This window comes from Mesocricetus auratus, unplaced genomic scaffold (assembly GCF_017639785.1).
Source record: "Mesocricetus auratus isolate SY011 unplaced genomic scaffold, BCM_Maur_2.0 Super-Scaffold_100028, whole genome shotgun sequence".
NCBI classification, from domain to species: domain Eukaryota; kingdom Metazoa; phylum Chordata; class Mammalia; order Rodentia; family Cricetidae; genus Mesocricetus; species Mesocricetus auratus.
The window spans coordinates 614,476-637,763 of NW_024429209.1; the positions used below are offsets into that span (position 1 = coordinate 614,476).

Below are 23,288 nucleotides of genomic sequence, written 5' to 3' on the forward strand. Positions count from 1 at the left end.
TACAAATCCCCCACTTACAGCCATGTTATATACTCTGTACATGCATGTTCAAGGCCATGACTGTTCCCCCCAACACCAGGGCTTCCTTCATGGAGGACAAAAGGAGGGTAATCCCCAAAAAAGCAGGAAGTGAAAATCAAACCAAAACGAAAGTCTAACCAGATTGACTCCTCTTCAATTCCAGGGTGCCCTCAAGCTCACCCCAGATTCCTCCGAGAACCCTGGCTCTCCTCCCTGGTGATGAAGATCTGGATAGTAGCTGGCCAGCTCAGGCCAGGTCCCACCAGAAGTGTGAGAGCCGTCTATGTAAACTATCTCCTGCAATCAATAAACACTTGTCAGTGGCTCCTGTTGTCAGGGTGGTTTTGTCCAGCATGGGAGTCACTCTGCCTCTGGCAGGCCTAGGATCAGACAGAGACATATGTGTGGGGTTCAGTACTCTTTGAACCAACCTGGACAAGTCTTTGTCATATGGAAACTGTATGACCACAGAAGGATAGTAACCATGGTTGGGATTACCTCCCTTTTGGGTGACTTTTGAGTGGGGGACACCCACTGTGTTGATCTTGTTGGCAGGTGGGGCATATGCTATCTGAACCCTGTGGCTCTGGAGGCAGACAGACAGGATGCAACTTCCCCTAGGTGGGCCTCTTTGCCATTCTCTGCCAAGTGGGAAGAATCATGGTCTCACCTTGCAGAGCAGAGGTGAAGATTAAATGAAGTACCCATTAGGCACTCAGCCAGTGGCACCAGAGCATCACAGACACTTGTCACCTGACCTCAGAAAACACTTTATCACCAAGGCCTTTCCCACTCAGACCTGCATGAGGGCCATTGTCTCTATGGCTTCCCTGAAGCCCCAGGGTTCTGGGACATGACAATAGACCTCTGTTCTTTCGGCCTGGGTTGTGCCCACACCCAACCACAGCCTTCAGTCACACAAGAGCCCTTACAGGAAGACAGGGATAGTGTTTGGGAAGGGACAGTACTCGTTGTCAGAACACAATCTCTGTCAGACCTCTGGTCTGTAGTACCCACCTATTCCCCATAAAGCAGGATCATCCAGATTTGAGTGGGGAAGCATGAAGGCCTTTCCCTAACACAGCTATGGTCAAGGCTCCAGGTCCATCATCCCCTGGGACCTCCTCAGGTGGCAGATGAATAAGCCCAGGATCCTTAGTCCATGGGCGGAGAACAGCTCTGACACCCAAGCTCCCCTGTGGCTCCCGGCTGTCCCACAGGAAGGAGCGTGGGTGCCCTAAGCAGCTGGTCACATCCCACTCCCCACAGTTGTGTGGGTCATCTCCTAGGTACAGCCACTCCAGTCTGGGTATCAGCCTACTGCTTGGGACCCCAAACCAAGACCATTTGCTCCATGTGGGTAACACCAGAGGGATGCTAGAGATGACTAATCACCTACCTTCCTCACAGCCTATGGCAAGACTCTACCCTCACCTAAGTGACAAACTGGGGCTCTGGTAAGTCATCATCACCACTAATTAGCAGTCAGCAGCTTGTCACTGGCTGCTCTTCTAGGCTCATTCCTCACCACCTCTCTTCTGTTCTCTACCTTCCAAGGGAAAGGAGACTAACTGCTCCTGTGCTGGCCCCACAATGACAAGACCCTGAAACTGCCTTCCCTGACTAGAGAAAGGAAGTCCTAGAGGTATGAGTTACCAGATCCCACAGGCAGGGCTCTGAGCCTCTGTACCTTTCCTTGACAGAGAGAAAACTCTGTCTCTTCAATCTGAATCTCAGAAACAGCAAAGAGAAAATTCCAGGTGATATCCTACATATTGTCCTTTAGGGACACCCATCTATAACCCCAGCTTCTTGGAAGGCTAAGGCAGGAGGATTACTGGTTGGAAACCAGCCTGGGCTACATCTCAAGACTGTGTTTCAAGAAGACCCAAGTCGTGGGCATGGAGAGATGTATCAGTGGTAAAGAGCACTCGGCTGCTCCTCTAGAAGATCTGGGTTCAATTCCTAGAGCCCATGTCAAGGCTCACAACCATCTGTAACTCCAGTGCAGGAGAATCCAAGGCCTTCTTTCCAGTCTCTGTGTATACCAAGTACACACATGAGTATATAAGACATAAAGACAGGCAAAACGCCCATATACATTAAATAAAATAAAAAAGACCCACTCTTTGGGCTGGAGAGGTGGACCAGAGATCAAGAGTGTTTACTGTTCTTACAGAGGACCCAGTACCTACATCAGGCAGCTCAGAGCCACCTGTAACTATAGTTTCGGGGAATTTGGTGCCCTCTGGCTGCCGAAGCACATGCATACATGTGGTTCACATAAACTCATGCAGGCATGCACACTTACACATAAATTTTTTTAAAAAACATAAATAAAGAGCCTAGTCTTCTCCAACATATTCCACCAAATCTTGTGGACATGTGCTACCAGTCTGTGCTGTTTGCTGAAGGAAGATGTTCAGATCAAGCCAAGGTGAGCCCTGCACTTCCCAGGTACTGCTTCCTGGAACTCCATCTTCCACCAGCATCCAGGCCTGAACCTCCAGGTGAGAGTTGGAACTCATGGAGGAAAGGGTGGAGAGGGAAGGGGAGAAATGATACAATGATATTATAATCTCAAAGAACTAAGTTTAAAACAAAAAGAAAAAAATGGAGCTAGCACCTGTCCTGCTTGTGCCCTGAGTTGTAAAGGAGAAAATTGTGTAGAAAATCCCAAGCCAACAGATAGTCCTGTCTGCCATGGGCTGGCCACACCTCCCAATAATGAAGGAGCTGTGCTCACCTAGCTCGATGGATGAAGAGCCGGGCAGGAGGAAGGGTCCCCACAAGGCAGGAAGGAACAGATAGGCAGCAAAGAACTCAGGCCTGGGACTGCTGTGGTAGAACCACCAAATCTCAGTGCCCTTTCTGGGCCCTGAAATCAACTCCCAGCTTTTCCTGGGCCTGCTATCTGAGCTTGACGCAGACACTTAGAGCTCTGCATCTTGGCTCCCTTATGTATGGAATGTAAATAGTTGTAACAGCTTGTTAACCTTTCCTGTGCACTGGGCCCTGTGCTCACATTGAGTTGCCACAGTGACCTTCACCATCCCCTCAAAGCCATAGGTAAGTTTGTCATAGTCTGGATGAGGCTTAGAAGGAAATGAATATGGCTTGTTCTCCATTACTCAGCGCCTACAAAATCAGAACAACCACTCCAGGACCTGTCTGTAATTTTGGTGACCACGTCTGGGTAGAAATGAGGTGATGAGAGCCTAGGTGACATACATAGGAAAGGTGTAGGAATAGCAGTGACAAGGTAGCCACAGACACTGCCAGCCTCCTCTTTGCCCTCCAACTGCTACACACACACACACACACACACACACATACACACACACAACGTACGCACGCACACACGCACATGCACACACATATCCTCACCCCCTTGGGTTCCGTGCCAGTCACATCTTGCATTAGCAGCCTCTGCACCCCTCACAAGAGCTGAAGATGTGCCAAGGGGAAGGGCCCATGCCCGGCCCACTTCTTCCTTGGGGTCTGGAGGCCATGTTCTGAGCTTGTCCCTCCTGCCTCCCACCCCCACCTCAGTACCAGGCTTTATCAGTTTTGGCCAAAGCCCCTGGCTACACAGGGCCAAGAGGAGTGATTCTTCCCCTGAAGAACTCTTGAGTGTGCCAAGGCCTGGCCAGGGGCCTTGACTTCCCATCACGTGCCCACCCCTCACTCGAGAGCCTGGCTTATAAGAGTAGTCCTTTAAGAAAGCTGGTGACACCATCCTGAGAGATTCTAGAAGGTCCCATTCAGAGAGTGGTAAGGACAAAAAAGACAGCACCTGCATACTCAGGCTGTGCCCTATCTTCACCTGATGAAATAAAGCAGAGATTCTTAACATCCAGTCTCGCTGGGTTCAGATCCAAGCTCTGCCACTTACTGTGTTACCATGAGTGAGTCTGTCCCAGAGCAGGACTGTTAGGACATAAGAAGATGAATATGGGGGTACAGAGTGGGGAACACAGGGCTGAAGGTCTGTGCACAGGGCACAAGCTCTCACTTCGATGGCCACAGGTCTGTTACAGGTCCTAGCAGGAGAATGCTGCTGCTGTGGACACTACTGCTGTGCTGCAGGCTGCTGCACCAAGCCCGAGGGATGACCCACAGTCCTCTCCTCCTGAGGATCAGTTGGAGCCAGCTGGAAACAGGTGAGCCTCAAGGGGTGAGACTGGAGAGGCATGACCTCCAAGGAGGCAGAGCAGGGGACAGCTCTCCTCTGGCCTCCCACTTACTGGTCATTCATGCTGCCCTTGTCCCTCCTGTGTTCTAACACTTGCGTGGCTCCCACTTGTCATCAGCAGTTCCTACCATGACATTCAAAGCCCCAGACCTTCAGTGTCCTCCCTGCCACCTTCCGTGTCCACCGCACAGAGGTCATGGCTGCCTCCTAGGTTGGTGTGGGCCCTTCTCCCTTTTCATCCTTCTCAAGGTAGTGTGCTCTGACTGGGCCCAGAAGACACTTTGATCTCCCGGTAGCAATTAGGTCTCTCCTTCTGGGCTCCCACGCCCTTTGGTGAAACCCCAATGGTCTTGTCCAGATACAGTACCTGGCAACCTATCTGTCTGTCTGTCTGTCTGTTTGCTGTCTGTCTGTCTACTGTTCTCCCTGCCTCTTGTCTGTGAGGTACTTGTCCCAGCTCAAAGATCTGGTTTGCAAATTCACCATGCTCATACCCTTGAGGCTTTTGCATGAGCTATTGCTCTCCCAAGACCCTTCCATAATGAGATAGTTCACTTCCTTGAGATGTCTGTACCAAGCCCCTTCCTCCTCCTCAGAGCAGCCCTCCCTGACCACTATGTCTGAAGCAGATACTTCTCACTCATCATGCTTTGACTCAGTCCTGTTACATTTTCTTTATAACAAAACATACTTTACGTGCTCACCCACGTGCTAGTTAGTCTCTCTCCCTGACTAGCATGTCAACCCCAGGGCAGTGGGAGCCACGCTGCTCCCTGATCTCAGAAGACTAAGACTTGCCAGTTGAGCTTGGTAGCTAGGTGAGACTGAGCCAGGAGAATGACTTGAGCCCAGGAGTTTGAGACCAACCTGGACAATACACTGAAACCTGAGCTCTGGTTTCCTCACAGAAACTTGTTGCTGAATGGCTGTCTTATCTGCCCGCTGGGCACAAGTGCCAGTGGGTGTTTGCTAAATGGTGGAATGAATCCTGAGGAGATGCTCTGTCCCCAGACATTTCAGATCTATTCACAGAGCACCAGGTCCTGAAGAATATTATCAGGGTGCCAGTAACTGGATCCCCAAGTAAGGATGTGTCTGTCCTGGACTCCCTGCCCTTCGTCAGAAAGGAGTTTGTTGGGAAGAAGAATGGGTTGGACCTGTCACTTGTTGGGGACCTCCTCTCTGGGAAGACCATGCCTGAGCTGAAGAAGCTACTAGAAACAGCTGGGTGAGTGGCCAAAGAGGCAGCCTCTGCTTCTCTTCTCCCTCAGGGGGCTTTTCCTTGTCAACAGAACAGAGAGGGGTGGGCAACAGGGGTCCACAGCATCTCTACAACCTCAAAGGCAAGAAGCAGGTTTCCTCCTACTATGTAGCTTCCTTTCCAGGCCTCCACAAATACCCCTAGGAAGGAATAAAGGGCTACACCAAAGTGGGTTGGTAGTGTGGCCTCCTCTGTGTTTCCCCATGCTTTATGCATTCGAATTATATGAATTTTCCTCAAAAATCTAGGTTTCCCAATTGCATGAGTTTTCCAGGGCAGCCACACTGAAGTGCTCAGAGTCAAGTTGTCTCCCTTTGGAAGATGAAGGCCAGGGCAGGGATCTGCAGCTGCTTCCTGGAAGCATGGCTCAACTCCTGCTCCTGGCATCCAGCAGAAATCACTGGTGCTGGTACCAGAAGCCTGATACTGCCATCTCACAGGGCTCCTCCCTGGGTCCAAATTCCATTCCTGTAAGAACACAGCCATGTCGGGTTATAGTCTAAGCTACTCTAGTATGACTTCATCTTTACTGGTCATGGTGGCAGTCAGTGTCTTTCTAAATAAGGTCACATTCTGGAGTACTAGGGTCCAGGACCTCAGCTTAAACTTGGAGGCAGTGCAACCCATAATTCTGGTTGTCCTCAAAATGAAAATCTTGCCACCCCTGTCCTGATCTTCCACATGTCAAATGTTAGTGTCAAGTCTTTAGTCTCTTAGCCGGTCCCCAGATGCCCCACCCTTCTGTCTGTTTAACCCTGAAAGCCCTGGGTTGGAGCCTCCCAATGCAACAAGAACCTGCCTAAATGAATGGTACTGATTTTGATTGGGGGCTTGCCCCCCTCAAGATGACCTACATAGCCATAGGCTAAGCCCTGAGTGCATGAGTCCCTCCCCAACATGATCAAGGAAAGACCCATAGGTCCTAAGATCCCAGGCTCAAAAGGGGATTTTCTGGTGAGTATGAAGTGGAATGAGAAGTCATGAAACTATAGTGTGGGGAGAACTGTCCAGGGAGACTTGGGAGACAGCATAAACTAATACTACCCCAGCCATGCCAAGTGTTGGTACTGTCCAATGATTCCTCTACCCTACCTGGCTAGTCATGCCTTGGCTACAAGCCTCTCCTATGCAAGGACATGGCGTGGAAGGGACAAAGGAAAATACCACATGGTACGATCCTAAAAATATCCTTCAGGCTGAGCAAGAGCATCAGGAGTTCCAACCTTAGCTACATAGGATGTGTGAGACTAACCTAGGCTGTATGAGACCCTGCTTTGAAACAAAGAGGAAAAAAATCCCTCCAGAAGGCTCCACACTGGTGGTCAGTTCCCCTGTGATGAAGGTGCTGCTGCCTGACTCTGTGGCTCCAAATGAATCCCCCGCCCACACTGGTGCCCATAGTGCAGGCTTGACCTCTCTGAGCCCAGGGACAGGAGGCACCTGAAGCCTCGGAAGGGAGTACTGCTTGGGGGTGCTCAGCGGAGACCATAGGTCCTCTATGGGTGGCAGAGGGGCTGCCAGGACTCTTGCTTCTCCATGTTCTTGCCTGCTGGCTTTTATCTTGAGAAGCTCAGGGAGCCTCATTCCCTAGACCTGGGGATCAAGCCCAGGATTCCTATGTATGTTAGAAAAGGTGTCTCCAACTGAGCCACAGCCTTGTCCCCTGAGGCTTGTACTTGGATTCAGACAGTCGTGTGTGCATAGACTTAAGCCTCGTTCCTGGTTTTTTAGAGCTGACCCAGAGAAGGGTAAGATCCTTAAGGCTTAGAGACGAAAAACTGAGTTCTGTGGTCTCTGGCAGGTCAGAGGGCAAGGACATGCTATCCCAAAGCCATCTCCACTCTCCTGGCATCAGTTCCCATTCTAGATACTCCCTTTCCAGATACACATGGAGCCAGACATCTCACGCTCATGCCTCCCATAGGTTGGTCATAGAAGATGCCAAGGGACCAGAAGTCACCCTGGAAATTCTAAGTGACAGCCTGCTACAGATCACACTGCGCTGCAAACTGTACCTCTCACTCCTGGAGTAAGTGCACATGGTACTTCCTCCACACTCGCTGCCAGGAAGCAAGACTAATGAGGATCACAAGTCCTTTCCACTTGGGAACATTTCAAAGACTGATTTGCAGGGAATCTGAGGCATAGAATGGGGGAAAGCCCTGCCCAGGATCATACAGTGGGTCTGCACTGACGGCCCCCTCCCATGCTATCTGTCATGGGGGCATACTGGCACTAATGGGGCAGTCTGGGAAGGGTCTGAGATTCCCGGGCTGAGCAACTGAAGCAAGGGTATCTATTCCCTGGGCATGAGTCTATAACCAGGTCTAATTCCAGTTCCCTACTAGAGTAAGCCAAGTGTCCACCTGCACAGCCCTGAACTGTGAATGCTTGTTCATGTGGCCACCTGCAACAGCAGTGACACAGACCCGTGTTGGTTTGGAAGTAAGGAGAGTCACAATGCGCTTTGGGAATATGCAAGCTCCTGCCTTTCTTGTGAACATGACTTTTTGGTGTGACTTTACAACTTAATGAGGGAGCATTCTAGGACCTGGAATGCATCTGATCTCATCCAGTGCTAGAAGCTAAGCAGGACCGTAGTTAGTGCTAGCTAGCATGAGAGATTAAGCCCAAGAAAATACCATGACAGAGTAAGGGCCCTGAGAAATGTGTCTGTGTCTCTGCTCCCCGAGGAATATATTATTACCTTGGTTAGGATAGTGTGGCACTAGTAAGATTCATGACCCATGGACCTCGACAGTCGGAAGAGCATGTGTCTCATCTCAAGGTCATACTCAATGCAGTTGTCTGTTGCCCTGTGAGGACACTGGCTTGGTGCTGCCCAGTCTCCCAGCAGATTCCATATTTTAAAGCACTCTCCTAGTGTCTAATGCAAGCCTGCTGAAGGCAGCATCAACCAGCTCATGACTTCTGGTCTCAACCTTGGAGTCGCTGGGAGCCTGCCCAGATATATTGTCCCTACAGGGTCCTGTGGCTAAAAGTCATCAAGAACATACGCATTGGAGTACGGCTAGAACAGATAGGGAACAAGACCCAGGTGGCCTTCGAGGAGTGCCATACGCCACCTGGAAGCCTGAGCATTGAGGTCCTGAAGCAGTGAGTACCTGGTGCTTCTGAGCCTCCCCTGGGTGTGATAGATGGTGGCTCTTCCTGCACTGGCCCAGCACTTTCTGCAGTGGGCCTTCTCTGAAACCCAGGGTGGGGGCTGCCTCTCCTTTAAAATCACAAACTAACTGTACATGCCACTTGTCAGCCTCTCCTGCCTCCACAATGAAGGCCATGGTTAAGGTTCAACCTCTGCTTTGCTACTCCACACAGTGGGTCCTGGCCAGGTCTTGACTTCTTGCAGCCTCGGTTGCATTGCTCATAGAACCCAACCCACATGGAGTGGTCCTGGGGAGGAGATGTACTGGCCTACTTAGATAGCACAGAACCTGACACCCAAGGGGATCTATACTTCATCTATTTACACGGCCCCAAACCTCCAGGAAGCAGGAAGTGATCTCTCCATTGCCAGTGGGGCCACTTCCTGCTTGAAAATTCCAGTGACCTTCATGAAGCAGGGAATACGAATCAGGACATAATGCAGAAAATTGGAGAGAAAACCGCATGGAGGGGGAAGGCAGGAAGAAGAAAACGGAGAGGAGGTGGGAATGCCAGGGAAGTAAAAGGGACCACTGTGGGCCTTCCTGCTGTCCTGCCTCAGTAATGCTCAGCCCCTGCTTCCCTGCCCACACCTTTGGAGCATGGCATGGCTGACTCTGCCTTGTCATCCCTCCCCTAGAACAGACACCCTGCTGCCAAACCAGCTGCTGAAACTGGTGACTGAGATCCTGGATGAGTCGCTGCCGTTCCTCCTCCAGAAGATTGTGAGTCACCGGGGGAAGGGTATGGCCCCCAAGAAAGCCCCTCTACTTCAGCCCCATGCCAGCAGGACTCCCCCCTCTTCCCTTCCCTGTAGGTGTGCCCTGTGACCACAAACCTGCTCAACTCCCTGCTGGAAGATCTGCTATACATCACTCTCCGTATGTTGCTGCTGGTCAACTGTCCCTTGTCATGTGCCAGGCACTGAATGTAGGGATATACCCAGAGACAGGACAGCCCTACCTACAGGGAGGATACTTTCTAATGGGGAAAAAGAGGGGACAGCATAGCTTGTAAGCTTCATATATCACTTCCCCTCTGAGCCTCAGTTTCCCTATCTGTTAAACAGGATCAATGGAAGGCCCATAGATAAGGCCTGGTAGAACAATACTAACAGCCTGGCACAAAGCCAGTGCGCAATAAATGTCCCTTGTCCTAGGAGGCATGTGCTCAGCCATCAAGGAACTTAAGGCTGAGCAGAGGAGAAGAAATTTCTCCCTGCCCCTCACAGCACCCTTCCCACCTCTACCTCTGACTGAGTTAGGTTTCATTTCTGCACAATAGCTCCAATCATCTCGGGTCCCAGTGATTTCCAGTACTATTTGACCAGCACGGAGTTCACAGAGGGAGCCATCCTGATGAGACTGCAGGTGGGTAACCCTAGGCTGCCATGGGCCCTTGGAGAACCCACAGGCTGGGGAACAAGGAGGGAGAGGAAGACAGGAAGGCAAGGAACGAGAAAAGGGAATGGTCAGCAAAAGGGGAAGGGGAACGGGGAGGCCACAGGCTGCTGGCCAGCAAGTGAGTCAGACCCAGCAGGAAAGCAGCTGAGGCAGCTCCCAGATGGGGAAACTGAGGACAGAATGGCTGAGGACTGCCCAGCTCCTGTCCACCACTCCTTGAGGTCTCTCTATAATGGGAGGTAGGAGGGACAGGGGGCCCAGGAAGAACAGGGTTCAGAGAATGGAGTGGAGCTTGATGGAGGCCAGAAAGTCAGGTTAGGGGTTCAGCTCTACCTTTTCTCATGTGTGATTTGAGTGAGTGATGTCACGTCTCTGGGCCTCAGTTTCCTCATGGCCAGATAGTGACGATAATGGCTTCCTTCTGGTGATGCTGGGAAACTGTGCCTGCTGTGGTCAGCAAGGTGAGATGTGACCAGGTGTCCACCAGGTCCCCACTGACCATCTTTCTTCCATCATTTCTCTGAAGCTTGTGACTCCCTGTGGCCCACACCAGCGGGCCTCAAGGTCAAAGCATATGGCTCCCCCACCTCTCCCAGGATTAGCCCAGGACAGCAAGGCAGATTTTGCCTTTTGGATAGAAATCTACAATGACATCCTGTCCTGTCTGTACACCAACCAGGAGATCTTTGTGGAGCCCCAAGACTCCTTGGTGAGTTCTGGGAAGTGGGAGGGGGGCAGAATATTCCAGCCCTGTTTCTTACATGAAAGGCCAAGGCCCCAGTAGCAAAAGTCACTTCCCCACTCTGGACTCAACCATTCTAACCTGACTAGCTCCTATTTATCCTTCAGAACCCTTAATAGAAGCCCCTTTATCTGAGAAGAGGAACACTCACACGCCTTTATTGTTCTCCTCATAACACATACCCATTCTTACACACACACATACAAAAAAACGCATGAAAGCCTCCTGTGGGCTGACCCTGTGAACACAGGGCCCCTATCATGTAGAGATCAGAGTCTCATAGGGGAATAGAAAACTGAACAAGAAAATGGTGTGGTTCATGAGAGGTTTGGGGGTGGGTGTTCAAGAGGACACTGAGATGGTAAATGAGTTTTAACACCACAGATAGACAGACAGACAATGAGCAACACATGGCAGTCTCTGAAGACAGGCTCAGAGCCTTCCTGGGATCTGAGGATGGGGAGGTTTCACAGCACAAGCCTGCAGCCAGACCCTCTGATCTCCAGACAAAGGTGGGGTGGGGGTGGGGAGCCGGGTATGAGAGCGTAAGGACTTGTATGTTCTTACTTTCCAGGGGAGAGTCCATTAGCTGAGAACTCACAGGCAATGTCTCAGAAGGTGCCTGTGAGAGGGAGCCACTGGAAATGCAGTGTGTGGCCTGGCAGAGGCCAGGCTCTAATGGCACATTCTTACAATAAATAACCAGCTGGCTTTGCTTAAAGCAGCTAGGACAGCCAGAAGGACACCTACATATTGTCTCTAGGGAAGGCATACCTGAGGCTGGCCTCTGACTGCAGTGGTGAGGAGTCACACACAGGTCAAGGAGGACAAGGGCTTCCCAAGGGCTGATGGGAACAAAGAGCAAGGCCACCAGTATCACTGCTCAAAAGCCTGCAGTAGCTTCTCCCCATCCCAGAGTGAAAACCAGGCTCCTCTGCATGGGTCTGGGCAATATGATCCCTGGCCTCTCTGTCTCTTACTCCCTGCATTCTAGCCATGCAGGCTGCACTGGTTCCCAGCTCAGGGCTTGCACATACTGGACTCTCTGCCTGGAACACTCTTCTCTCACTGGTAGTCTCAGTATAAGTGTCATCTCCTCACAGTGTCCCCTCAAGATTGCTACATCTAAAGATGTAAGAAAATGTACTCTTCCCCCCTCTCTCCTTCCTTTCTCTTACTCTTTCAAAAGACTTACCTCATTCTAACTTTACATATAGTTACATGTGTATATGAAATTATATATGCAAAAGGCATGTGCATGTATGCTGAGCACCTGTAAGTCAGATCTGAAAACAAAAAACGCTTCAAAATATGAAATTTTTTCAAGTGCCCACATGACACCACAAGTGGGACATGCCACATCAGAAACTTTACATCATAAAAGAAAGTTATTTTTAATAGTTACACAAATGAGCACCCAAACTGGGGAGGAGGACTGCTCAAAGTCATCCCAAATGGGATTGACTACAGTTGAGGTCTTCTGTCTCCTACCACTCGTCCCTGTATCCCACACAAGTGTGACAGCTGTGAGACAGTTAGGATTGAACCCTAATCTGAAGAAATTCTTACACTGGTGGGCGGGAACACAGCTGCAGCCTCATTTGCTACATAGTAAAAACCAAAGTTGATTCAAGGCCCATCACTAAGCACTAAACTTACTGAGACTACAGGCAGTGTGAACTAAGACCATGCTTTATAAGAACAAGATAGTTCTATAGGTCCTGGCACTGAGTGCCACTAACAAGGCATAGGGCTATGTGGCCAGAATGCTTCTCTCTGTGTTCATGCTTACATGTGAGCAGAAAAAGTTCATCTGGATATACTTCAAAGTGTCAACAATAGTTACTTCTGAGAATTGTATTTAGAGAGAAAAGAAAAGATACATTGGGTGAATTTTACTTCAGACACTGCTATAGTTTTCTCTGTGATGATTTGTGATTTTGGAAAACTGATGGACAGGGATTCACTGTAGCTCAGCGGTCAAGAATGAGCTCAGCGGCCTAGGTAATCTATTGAGCCTTGGGCAGCAGATCAGTACCCATCCCAAGTATACACACGGACTTTGGACTCCCATAGAACAATGTGAGGTGCACTCTCACCCTGAACTCTTGGGGAAGGGTCTAGGCCCTGCCCTATATGAAATGACAGACTATGGACACCCCCATGGAGGGCCTCACCCTCCCTGGGGGAATGAGGGGATAACGGGGGGGGGGAGGGTTGGGGGGAGGGCACGGGAGGAGGGGAGGGAAAGGGAGAGGGACCTGGAACTGACTTGTGAAGCAACCTTGTTTCTTATCTAAATTTAAACTGGAAAATAAAAAAAAAAAGAATGAGCTCAGCATGTGTGAGGCCATGAGTTCAATCCCAATACCTCCCTGAAAATCAGTAGAGCATAGATGGGTGAGTAAGGGTATGATAAAGCGAAGGTAAGAATTGCTAATAGAAGACTGTATAGAGCATGCAAATGTTCTCTATGACACTCTCTCAGCTTCACTGTGTTAATAGCATGTTTCATAGTTAAGAGGCTGTGAGGGTAGCTCAGTGAGTAGTGTTTGCCTAGCACACTTGAAGCTCTGGCTTTGATCTCAGCCACTGGGTACACCTGTAATCCCAGAACTTGGGTACACCTGTAATCCCAGCACTTGGGTACACCTGTAATCCCAGCACTTGTGGGGAGGATCAGAAGATCAGCTACACAGTGAGTCTGAGGCAAGACTGATACGTGAGACACTGGCTCAAAAAAAATTAATAAAATGTTAAGATGAAAATGATCAAAACCACAGAAAGTTAACCTTTCAAGATAAATGGCTCAGAGAAGGCGGACTTGTGACTTGCCTTGAGCTGAGGCTAACTCGTGTACAGGCAGTGCCTCCAGTAAAGGCAGTTATCTCCCTGAGCCCCCGGTTTGCTCAGAACACACCTGCAGGACTGCAGAGCTGACTTTGTCTTTGCCTTTCTAGGAAACCGGCCTCTGGGAGCTGTTGTCCCAGAGTGGCCCGACGCCCCAGCCAGAGGTAGGTATGGTGCCTGCCCCTCCTCCAGCACCCTGGGCTAGGCAGGCTGGGCCTAAAGATTCTATGAACAAGTTCCATTTTTCTGCTGGGAAGTCGCTGCACTCATTTATAGTATCAGAGATGTAAAACAAGAGGAAGCAGTCAAGACAGTGACTGTGGCCATGGGCTGTCATTGTCCCCCACTGAGCATGGCCCACCCAGATAAAACTCACCTAGATAACAGCAAGGCGGGGCTCCACAAGGTGAAGGCAGCACTGCTGTGTAACTGGGAGAACTAGATTTGATCCCAGTCCCTGCTCTAGAATCTGAACTAGTGACCTCTCCAAAAAACTTTCTGTGCTCACCAGATAGGCAATTACAGCAGAGAAGCCTGTAGCGTTGTAGGTGCTCATGTCTCTTGAGCACAGCACATCAGTTAACTCGTTTAATCCACACGACTTTATGGAGTGGGTACTGTTCTAACCTGTGTTTTACAAGGATGAAACTGTAAAGCACAGAGGGACTAAGAATCTTCTTTCAGGCTACACAGCTCACAAAGGTAGATCCAGGACCTTAACTCCCAACATCAGCACTGTGTATGCCCAGGACAGGAAGGATGTGATCTCACCTCATAAAAGTTCAGAGGAGCCAAATAACTTCCCCTAAGCCACACAGCAAAGAGTTGTAGGACTGGAAGAGAAATCCAGTTCCCTGCCTCATAAGAGGGTCTTGTTCCCACCCTTCCAAGCCAGGGTCAGGGAAAGCCATCTCCTAAGCCTCCCTCTACCTTCCCTGCTTTAACTTCACTCAGGCTCATAATCTGACCAGAGGGAGACTGGCACTGATCATCAGCACCCGGGATCCTCCCACTGTCCACCTTGACGGCTTCAGGGCCACAGTCACCCAGCAGGGCTTACTGATGCTGCAAGGGACCAACAATGTCTCCTCTGGTGCAGTTGCCTGGGTGAGTGAAACTGCGTGGATTTGGTTCCCAGTCTGCAGACTGAGAGCAGAGAGATGGGGTGGCTGAGACCAAGCCTGCCACCATCTGCTAACGGTTCTACGTGTGGGCAGCTGTGCCCACTGCTAAGACGGTCCCATTCTACTTTCTCTACTCACTAAGGACCTCCTCCTGCATGAAGACATTTCAGTTCCAGGCCCTCCTGGAGGGTGCACTTAGGGCTTTCAAAGAACTCCCCCTAGGGATGGCTGAGTCACAAAGCAACCATACCCATCATGATGGGGAGAATTTGGGGAAATACAGCTCCACCCCCCCGTCACCAAATCCCAATGGTTCAATTCTGAACCCCTGACCTGGAAATTGGAAAGTGCATCAGATGAGAAAGCAGAAGAGTCACTCTGTCACAGGTGCACTGGGAGGCTCCCTAAGGATGGAAAGGGGCCCTTGGATCTTAGATGGCATCATTGTATTCCAAGAATTAGCTATCCCTCACCAGTAGTGAAGAGCCCTTAACTGGCACGTGTGAGTTAGAGCCTATCTACACTCCCACAAAACCAAGGGGAGCCAGCTGTGATGGTGACCACTATAATCCCAGCTACTTGAGAAGCAGAGGCAGAAGGATCACTTGTGTCCAGGAGTCTGAGACCAACTTGGGAAACATAGCAAGAATCCATTTTAAATTAAAAATAATAATAACAGTAACAAGGTTAGTGGTAGAACCCTATCCTAGTATGAGGCCCTGGGTTCATTCAAACATGTACATAGGTAAGGACCCTGCTGGCTTCCAGAAATGATGATTCCCCAAGACCTTGCCATTGAGCCTGTCTCAGATTCAGGCCTGGCCTCCCCTGCCCCCCCCAGAGTGGCCAGTCACACCAGTGCCCCCTCCTCCAGTGAGGCCACATAGGCACAGTATGGGGGGAGACAGTGGCATGGATACAGGGTAAGGACCATGGGACAGAACACAAGTTCATGGGCATGGGACAGGATTGAGGGGCAAGGGTGGGAGCTCTGTAGGAAATGGCTCTGACTGCTCTCTGCTTCCGATCCAACTCAGCAACTCCTCTCCAAAGCTGTGTTCTCCTCAAAAAGTCAGAAACTGAAACTCCAGTTCATTCCACACAGGTAATGGGTTTGATTTGGGAAATATAAGACAGCTGGAAGTGGGGGATGGGAAACAGGGGGTGGTTAGGGTTGACAGCCCCCTGCTGTGCCCCGGCAAGGGCAATATTTAGGCCCCCAGCTCACTCACTGACTTACTCTCTTTCTTCTGGCAGCGCTGTGGTCACCTTGGGTCCCTATCCCACCATCACTGAGAAGCAGGTGACTCCCTTTCTTCAGTCTTGTGTCCTAAAGGATCCATAAATGCACAGTGTAAATAGTCCCAAGTCACCAAATGTCATCTCACCCTGGAGCCTGGAGCCTCTGGCTTATCTGTTTCATTCTTTCATATATAACAAATATTGAGTACCTACTATGTGCCTGGCCTTGCCTTAGGTACACAGATGAGTCAGTTATCAACACAAAGGTCCCCTCACATGCTAGCAGACAAAAGCCCATATAAACCTCAGCAAAGCAAATTACATAGCACAGAGTCAGGTGACAGCATCATAAAGAGAGAAACAGGGTCAGTGTGGGGTCAGTAACATTCGAAGGAAGTATGGGGGCTGGAAAGATGGCTCGGTGGTTAAGAGCACTACCTGTTCTTCCAGTGGACCCACAAGAAAACTCCCAACTGTTTGTAAGTCCTGTTCCAGGGGACCCAACACCCTCACACAGGCATACAGGTAGGCAAAACACCAATGCACAAAAAGTGAAAATAAATGAGTCATTTTTAAAGGAGTCTGGGAGATGTACTGAGGTGAGCTTTTAAGCCAAGACTCAAAGCAGCAGTGGGGAGACTGGGGACATGAGGGAAGAGGTGAACAAAGACCCAAGACTAAATGTGCCCCACGTGTTCAGGAAAGAGCCAGGACTCTGGAGCAGAGTGTGGGACGTCAGAGCAGCAGGGCAGGGCATACTGGGTGACTTTTCCTCAGACTGAGACAGTGTGAGCAGAAAAGCAGCAGCACTAAGAGAAGGCATTGGCGCCCACAGCAGGGTGTAGCCAGTGGAAGGTGGATGAGGTTCCCAGGAGGTGGTGGTGGCCGAGCATGCAAGAGTCCGGGTTTTTGAAGGTGGTCCTAGCCAACAGGATTCCCAGATGGGTCAGAGAAGGGATAGGAGGTGGAGAGCCATGAGGGACAGGGCAAGCCTTTTAAGGAACAATCTTGTACTCCAGGCTAAACACGGGGGTGCAGGGAGCTGGGCAACATGGCTGAACCGACTGGCCTTCAGTCCCTGACCTCAAGCCTCTTTTGATGCAACCTGCACCTATCCCCCAAGGGTTGATCCTGCTCCTGCTTGGGAAGAAAGGTGCCACAGTAAGTCCTCTCTGTAGGCCTGTGTGTCACAGACTCCAACCCTGGACAGAAGAGTCACAGGGAGGTGGGACTGAGTGAGCATATAAACCAAGAAACAGTGTAGGGAGAGTTCACTGGGCCTGGAACCCAGGCCTGCTCTACAGAATGTTCCGATCCTTGTCACATGATTTTCACTAGCTTAGAATCTGGGTAAAAGACAATAAGACTCTTTTTCTCCGGTTAGGAATCTCATCTATGACATATCACAGGACATCCATGAGACCAGGATGGCAGTTTATATACTGTATAAGTCATCCATGCCATGGACATGTAAAACTATGTGTGTAGTTATAGCAGCCTCCCACCAGACAAAAAACATCTTCAAGAGCTGGGACAGCCCTGAGCAAGACCTCCTTGCACACTCCTAGCAATGGGAGGCTGCTGTTTCAATATGTCCCACTGACAGCAGCTCTCAGTACTAGAAGTTTCTCTCTCACTGACTGAAGTTGGTCCTTGTGATATTGCATCCTGGGCTCCCATAGACCTAACCACTTCCTTCCCTGCAGAGATGTACCTGGCTGGTGGTGGGGGTCCTTTTTAGGCCCCTCACTGTTCCTCTGACCCTTCACTAATCTGACCCAAAGCCTCCAAAGTCCCTCAAAAGTGTCATGTGGACAAATGTGGTGGCATCTGTAATCCCAGCACAAAAGAAGCTAAGGTGGAAAAATAGTAGGTTAAAAGCCAGCCTAGCTCACATAGGAAGGCATTGGGTGTTTTTAAGGTATTTCTTAAGGTGGTATCTGCAGAACTTCTACAAAATCCATGTGGTATCTATGCAACAGAGTCACCCACAAGCTGGAGGAGCTGAACTGTATGTCGTTTTCCATTTCAGGGAGAGCATCTGAAGGCCTTGCTCTTGGAGGTCCTGAAGAGGCAGCTCTTGCCTCACCATAACCGTGAGTCTTACTGTATCTCTCTGTCAGACTATCACAGCACATCACTGGAGGCAGCACTAAACCTGTCCACAGGGACCGTCAACAGCTGCCAGGGTTGAGACTGGCCCCCAGGCAAAGCAGGGGGCAGTACACACCCAAGCTTTCAGATGCAGTTGCAGAGGATGCTAACACTGATGCAAGCTCAGAGAATGAACAGGTAGCCTGAAAAGCAGCTGCCAGGAGGATGTAAAGTCACAAGGAAGGGGCCCTCGGGGGAGGGGACACTTGGCCTCAGCAACTATGGGGCCAGCTGTCAACGGTCCCAAGTGGAATACTAGATGGACTGGGGCCAATAGGATCCCTAAAGTGGGCAGCTCACACTGTAAACCTGACCAGCAGGATAGGTGTCTGGACCTGCTAGAATGGTTGAAAGATGAATGTCACAATGCATTACTCTCCCCTCTAGCTATGAGGAATCCAGAATTTTCCAAAACCCCCTGTCTCACTCTGGGCTCCTCAGATACTGAAACAAGGCAGTGTAGACAGAGAGGGAGGTGAGGCAGGAAGATGAAGGGGATATCCTAGCACTGGGCTTCCTGGCTTGGCCATTCCTTGGGCAGGGTGTGTGCCCATTACCCATGGTTATCTGGTCAGTACCTGTGCCCCACTGCATGATGAGCTTCCCAGGGACATAGGTCATCATGTTTCTCATTGTGTCCCTAGAGTCCTGTCCAATGGTTCACACCAAAGAAATGTACATAAGATGTACAGCCCAGTCCCACTTATTCCTGAGGCCTTTTCATATTTCAGATGGGCCCACTCCATAGACCCAGAGAGGTTAGGTGACTTGTCCAAAGTGACCCAACAAATCTCAGACTGAATCTAGAACCCTGACTTCTTGCTTTCTCAATTGTCGGTTTTCATGCTCTGAGTCACAGTAGAACGATTATGTTGAGAAGTTGGCAGAGGCTCAAATGCTGGCCAGGCTTCCATCCTGAGGAATTGTTGTGGCCAGGGAATGGTCTGGGCAATCTGTTCAAAGAGAGCCTAGCCTGGCGCAGAGCAGATGGCAATAGAAGGTCTATCAGGGCAGCCAGAGAAGCCAGACAGGCAAGGATGTAACCTGGTAGGGACTGGGGAAACAGGGCCCACTCTTTCTGTGTCCACCACAGGCTGTCACTCAATGCTTTGTCTGTCACACCCCAGAATACCACAAGAGTCAAGAGACAGCCCAGAAAGTGGGCCAGATCCAGAAGTTGGTATGGCCATGAATATCTAACAGGAGGCTACTCAGTGCCGTGGGTGCTGCTCAGACTACAACCCCACCCAGAGGAGAAAAGGGCAGTGTGAGGCTATTGAGGAAACCCAGGAGGGCTGTATGAAACAACCTGAGATAAGAAACAGCAGGAGGGAGACTTGGGCAAGCCCCATGGGAGAGACATAGAATGGAGGTCCTCAGACTGGGGACCCAGTGGGGACTGAGGACAAATGCATGGGCTTGTCTTCCTCCATCCACCCGAGCACCCCACTTCCATGAGACCATTAGACCAGCAAGGAGATGCCAGACCACTCCAATCCCAGAGTGGCTGAGAGGAATAGTGTGGGAAAAGGCTGTTCAACACAGGGTGATGGGCACAGGAGGAGGCCATGCCAGGCCCTCAACTTTTCATAAGTCCGTTTATAAAAAGTCAGCTAGCCAAATAGTTGACAGAAGCACTAATAGCAAACTGACCAGCTCTGTAAATCTACTGATTTGACACTTAGTTTTCAGACTTTTGGCAAGGAAGCATGTCTGTGAATACTTGCCTCCTTTGATATAGTCGGTGGGTGTTGTCTATCAGGGCCACACTTCTCACATTTCCAGTTGATTCTGACTCCTATCTCATCTCCTTGTGAGATGCTGCATGTCTACCAACATGTCAGCATTTCTCAGTGTGAGAATTGGGTAGAATGCAGTTCCTGAGTAACAGGGAACCTTCAATCTTCAACAAATCGATTCTTCTTAAATGTCGAAAAGGACAGATTCCTAACAATGCATTCGCAGGTCTGGGATATATCTAGTAAGAATGCTCCTTTGAAAGACAGGCGCGGGTGAAGGTGTGGGGGGACCAGGAGGTGATCAGGGGTATACAACCTGCTGCTCACAGGACACATGGGTCCCAGGATTACTATGAATATGGCCCAACACATTGTAGATGACAATGCCATATTGAAATGTTAAAAGTTGTACACCTGTAACATCTGCTTTCTCTAGGCTACTTGCTGTTCAGGACTGCCTGATTAATGGGGGTTGGGATACAGAAGGTCCCCTGGCTAGGGGCTGGGAAGGGTAGTATACCAGAACCTCCCAAGCATATCCACCAGGCAGCCCTGCCCACCAGGCCCTGAGCTCCTGCCTTCCTATTGCAGAGTGGCTCAGAGAGCATGACCTCCCACTGCCTAATATCAAGGGCATCTCCTTCGGCCAGGCCCAAGTGGACTTCTCTGAGGTAGGTACAGGGGGAGGGGTCCCCCCATGATGCTCAGCTAATGAACAGGAAGTTAGAAGCCTAAGCCTTACCTCTACCTCACAACCATGCTGAATGTGACACCTTCCCTCGGGAAGCCAGAAGACAGAGCTTATCAAGAACATCTCCCCACTTTGAGAGGAAACTCAGGCTCAGAAAAGCAGGAAAGCAAGATCATGGTGACAAAGTAGGAGTCTTTATCTGACCTCCAAGGCTATTATCTTAGCCAGGATCACCCATATCCCTAGAACTAAGGTGTACTGGTTCCCAAACAGTGCTGTAATACCCAGTGCCCACTCTCTGCAAACATCCAGGGATGGGAAGCAGGGATAAGCTTAGAGGGCCCCGGAGGATCTGTTCACAGGCCTGTCCTGCTTCCTTTCCTGGCTACCATTTCTTCCCAAAGGGGGAGAGTTCATTTAAGGAAAGTTCCAGGGGTCGGGGCCTAGGAACCATAGAGAGTCAAAAGAAACCCTGACTCGAGTAGGCCTGGAGGAACACATCCAGGTAATCCAGAGTTTGTGACTGCCCTAAAAATGATGCCACCAGACCTGGAGCCATCAGGCCAGATGCTGCCCAGGGTGACAGATCCGAATAACCAGAGCCAGGACACAGCCAGAGCCTTTCAGCCACTGAAGTTCTGCCTCATAACCAGACCTGTGAAAAGCAAGGCTAACTTGCTGATCCACCTTTTGGCTGCCTTGTGCCATTGTTCAGGTTGCAAGTTACAGAGTGCACCAGGCAGACTATGATTTAAAGAAAGAAAAAACCCATCTGGAGCTGGACCGCGTACAACACGCACACCCTTCCATGAGTGCTGTCCAGTCATTCCCACATCCTCTTTGTTCACCGCTCAGTGTATCTCAGGAAGCGCTCCGTATTCTAGTGTGTTCCTGTCCTCATAAGCACTCCCAAGACTTCCTCTCCCTCTCTGCTCTATGCCCTCATCCATTCAGTCCCTGGCTCTCCTTAATCACAGGTGTGGGCCCCTCTGGAATGTCAGCAGCAGCCCCGGGGAAGCAGAGTTGTGTGAGAAGTGAGGTCACATACAGGAACTCTGCTCTATCCACAGAATTACATCCTGCTGACCATTCCTGAGTAGCTGCTCTGCAGAGGGTCAGTCCCTGCCCCCAGCTGCACATGCTCAAGACCCCAAAGTCCATGATCAGCTTCAGTCCCTGTGGAGTTCTCAGCTGTAATAAAGATGTTTCCTCTGTGTGTCTGGGTCTGAATTTGCTGGGTTTCCTGCCAGCTGGGAAGCAGCCTTCACGTGTTTTAATGAAGGTCATCCTTCCCAACTCCACTTCTCCTGTGAACCTTCAGGAGAGTGTGCTTCATCTGTCCTCTGTGGAAGGAAAGACTGGGAGTGGTGGTCACAACTGTCAGCCCAGAATGTTGGAGGCTGAGGTAGAGAAACTGTCACGTGTTTGAGCCAGCCTAGGCTACAGGAAGACCCAGCCAGACAGGAGGAGTAGGGGTGAGAGAAGAGAAAGAGAAAAACAAAAAGGAGGAAAACCTTTTGACTCTCCAAAGATCGGTTCTGAAAGCATGGCATCTAGAAAAGACACCAGGATCTGTACGCCCAGAAAAGTTTTTCTGGTCAAAAAGGAAGATGGAAGTAAGCTGAAGAAGTCGGGGAGTGCCTAGGAGGGGAACCCTCAGGAGCCTAGAGGCATTTTGGAGACCTTGGGTGCAAAGTAACAGGGCTGAGAGAGGTAGAGAACCGTCAAGGTAGCTATTTCCATAGTTTTTTCCCTTTAATTCTTGTTCATCTGTTGTGTTACACGACTTCTTTGTCAAGGATATGGGATCTGAGCTGCATCTTTGGCCCTGCATCAGAACAAGACGATCTGACTGCCAGGAGGTTCATCCTGAGGTTCTATGGAGAGGCTTTCTGCTAATGAACAAAGACACACCAATGCCCTCTCCATCAAGGGTTCATTCAAATGGGCCTCTCAGCCCCTTTAAAACATGAGGGAAGTGGGGTCCTTGAGTATAACAGAGGCTTTCTATCCTCAGGAAGACTTAATTCAGGAGTTACAGTGCCAGTAGTGAGAAGTCAGGCAAAACTCCTTCCACTGAGTCAGTGGCTCCAGACTCTTGTCTCACAAATTCACTGAGTGAATGTCATGGGCCATGAGGAGGGTGAGTTTTTACATACACATTCATTATAGGTTCACAGGTAAGAGCTTAAGAGAGAGGAAGCAAGCCAAACTCCTGTAAAGCAAGAGAACTTCCTGGGGATGGGAGTGCCCTTAAGCTGCTAGTTTGGGGACTTTTCTATGACTTATGGCAGAAAAGAGGTTGTAAGGGTTGGTTGGTTCAGTTGTCCCATCCATGTGCCTCTCCATCCTCAGGTGTCTGAACTGGTGTTTTGGTCACACCCTTACCTACAGTGTCCAGGCATCTGTGTAAATGGAAAAGAAAGATAACAAGAAATCAGAGCAGGAACTAGAGCCCCCAAACACTTCTGGCATTCCTGACCTCCAGCCAGGACAGAGCTAAGGACAAGAATCAAGATCTGAGTCTTCAAGACTGCCTGACCCATTTCTGTCACCTGTTCCCATCATCCCCTCAGAAGCAGTGCCCCTGACTGCCATGAGGAAAGGGGGTGGGGTGGGGGCTTCTGACAGGGCAGGGCTATTGGGGGTGGCAGTCAGGCCACCTCTCTGGTGGTCTTGTCTAAGGGACCTTGAAAGGGCT

At 50.2% G+C, this 23,288-nt stretch overlaps 2 protein-coding genes across 3 annotated transcripts in view; both read left to right on the forward strand.

The window, feature by feature from the left end:
* Positions 1 to 346, forward strand: part of Bpifb1 (BPI fold containing family B member 1) — a 31,411-nt gene extending 31,065 nt beyond the window's left edge. For both annotated transcript variants that reach the window (XM_040732785.1, XM_040732784.1), the window contains exon 16: positions 185 to 346. In XM_040732785.1, coding sequence (XP_040588719.1) covers positions 185 to 241 — 57 coding nt within the window. In that variant the 3' untranslated portion in view covers positions 242 to 346. The remainder of the gene's footprint in view (positions 1 to 184) is intronic.
* Positions 347 to 4,075: 3,729 nt separating this feature from the next.
* Positions 4,076 to 21,803, forward strand: LOC101832499. The gene is made up of 15 exons (XM_040733034.1): positions 4,076 to 4,184; positions 5,228 to 5,444; positions 7,402 to 7,506; positions 8,463 to 8,594; positions 9,283 to 9,367; positions 9,460 to 9,523; positions 9,927 to 10,012; positions 10,572 to 10,754; positions 13,748 to 13,801; positions 14,592 to 14,744; positions 15,799 to 15,866; positions 16,019 to 16,064; positions 18,036 to 18,099; positions 20,488 to 20,567; positions 21,658 to 21,803. Exons 1-15 carry the CDS (start codon positions 4,076 to 4,078, stop codon positions 21,685 to 21,687), a joined length of 1,476 nt encoding a protein of 491 aa, XP_040588968.1. The 3' UTR covers positions 21,688 to 21,803.
* The last annotated feature ends 1,485 nt before the right edge of the window (positions 21,804 to 23,288 follow it).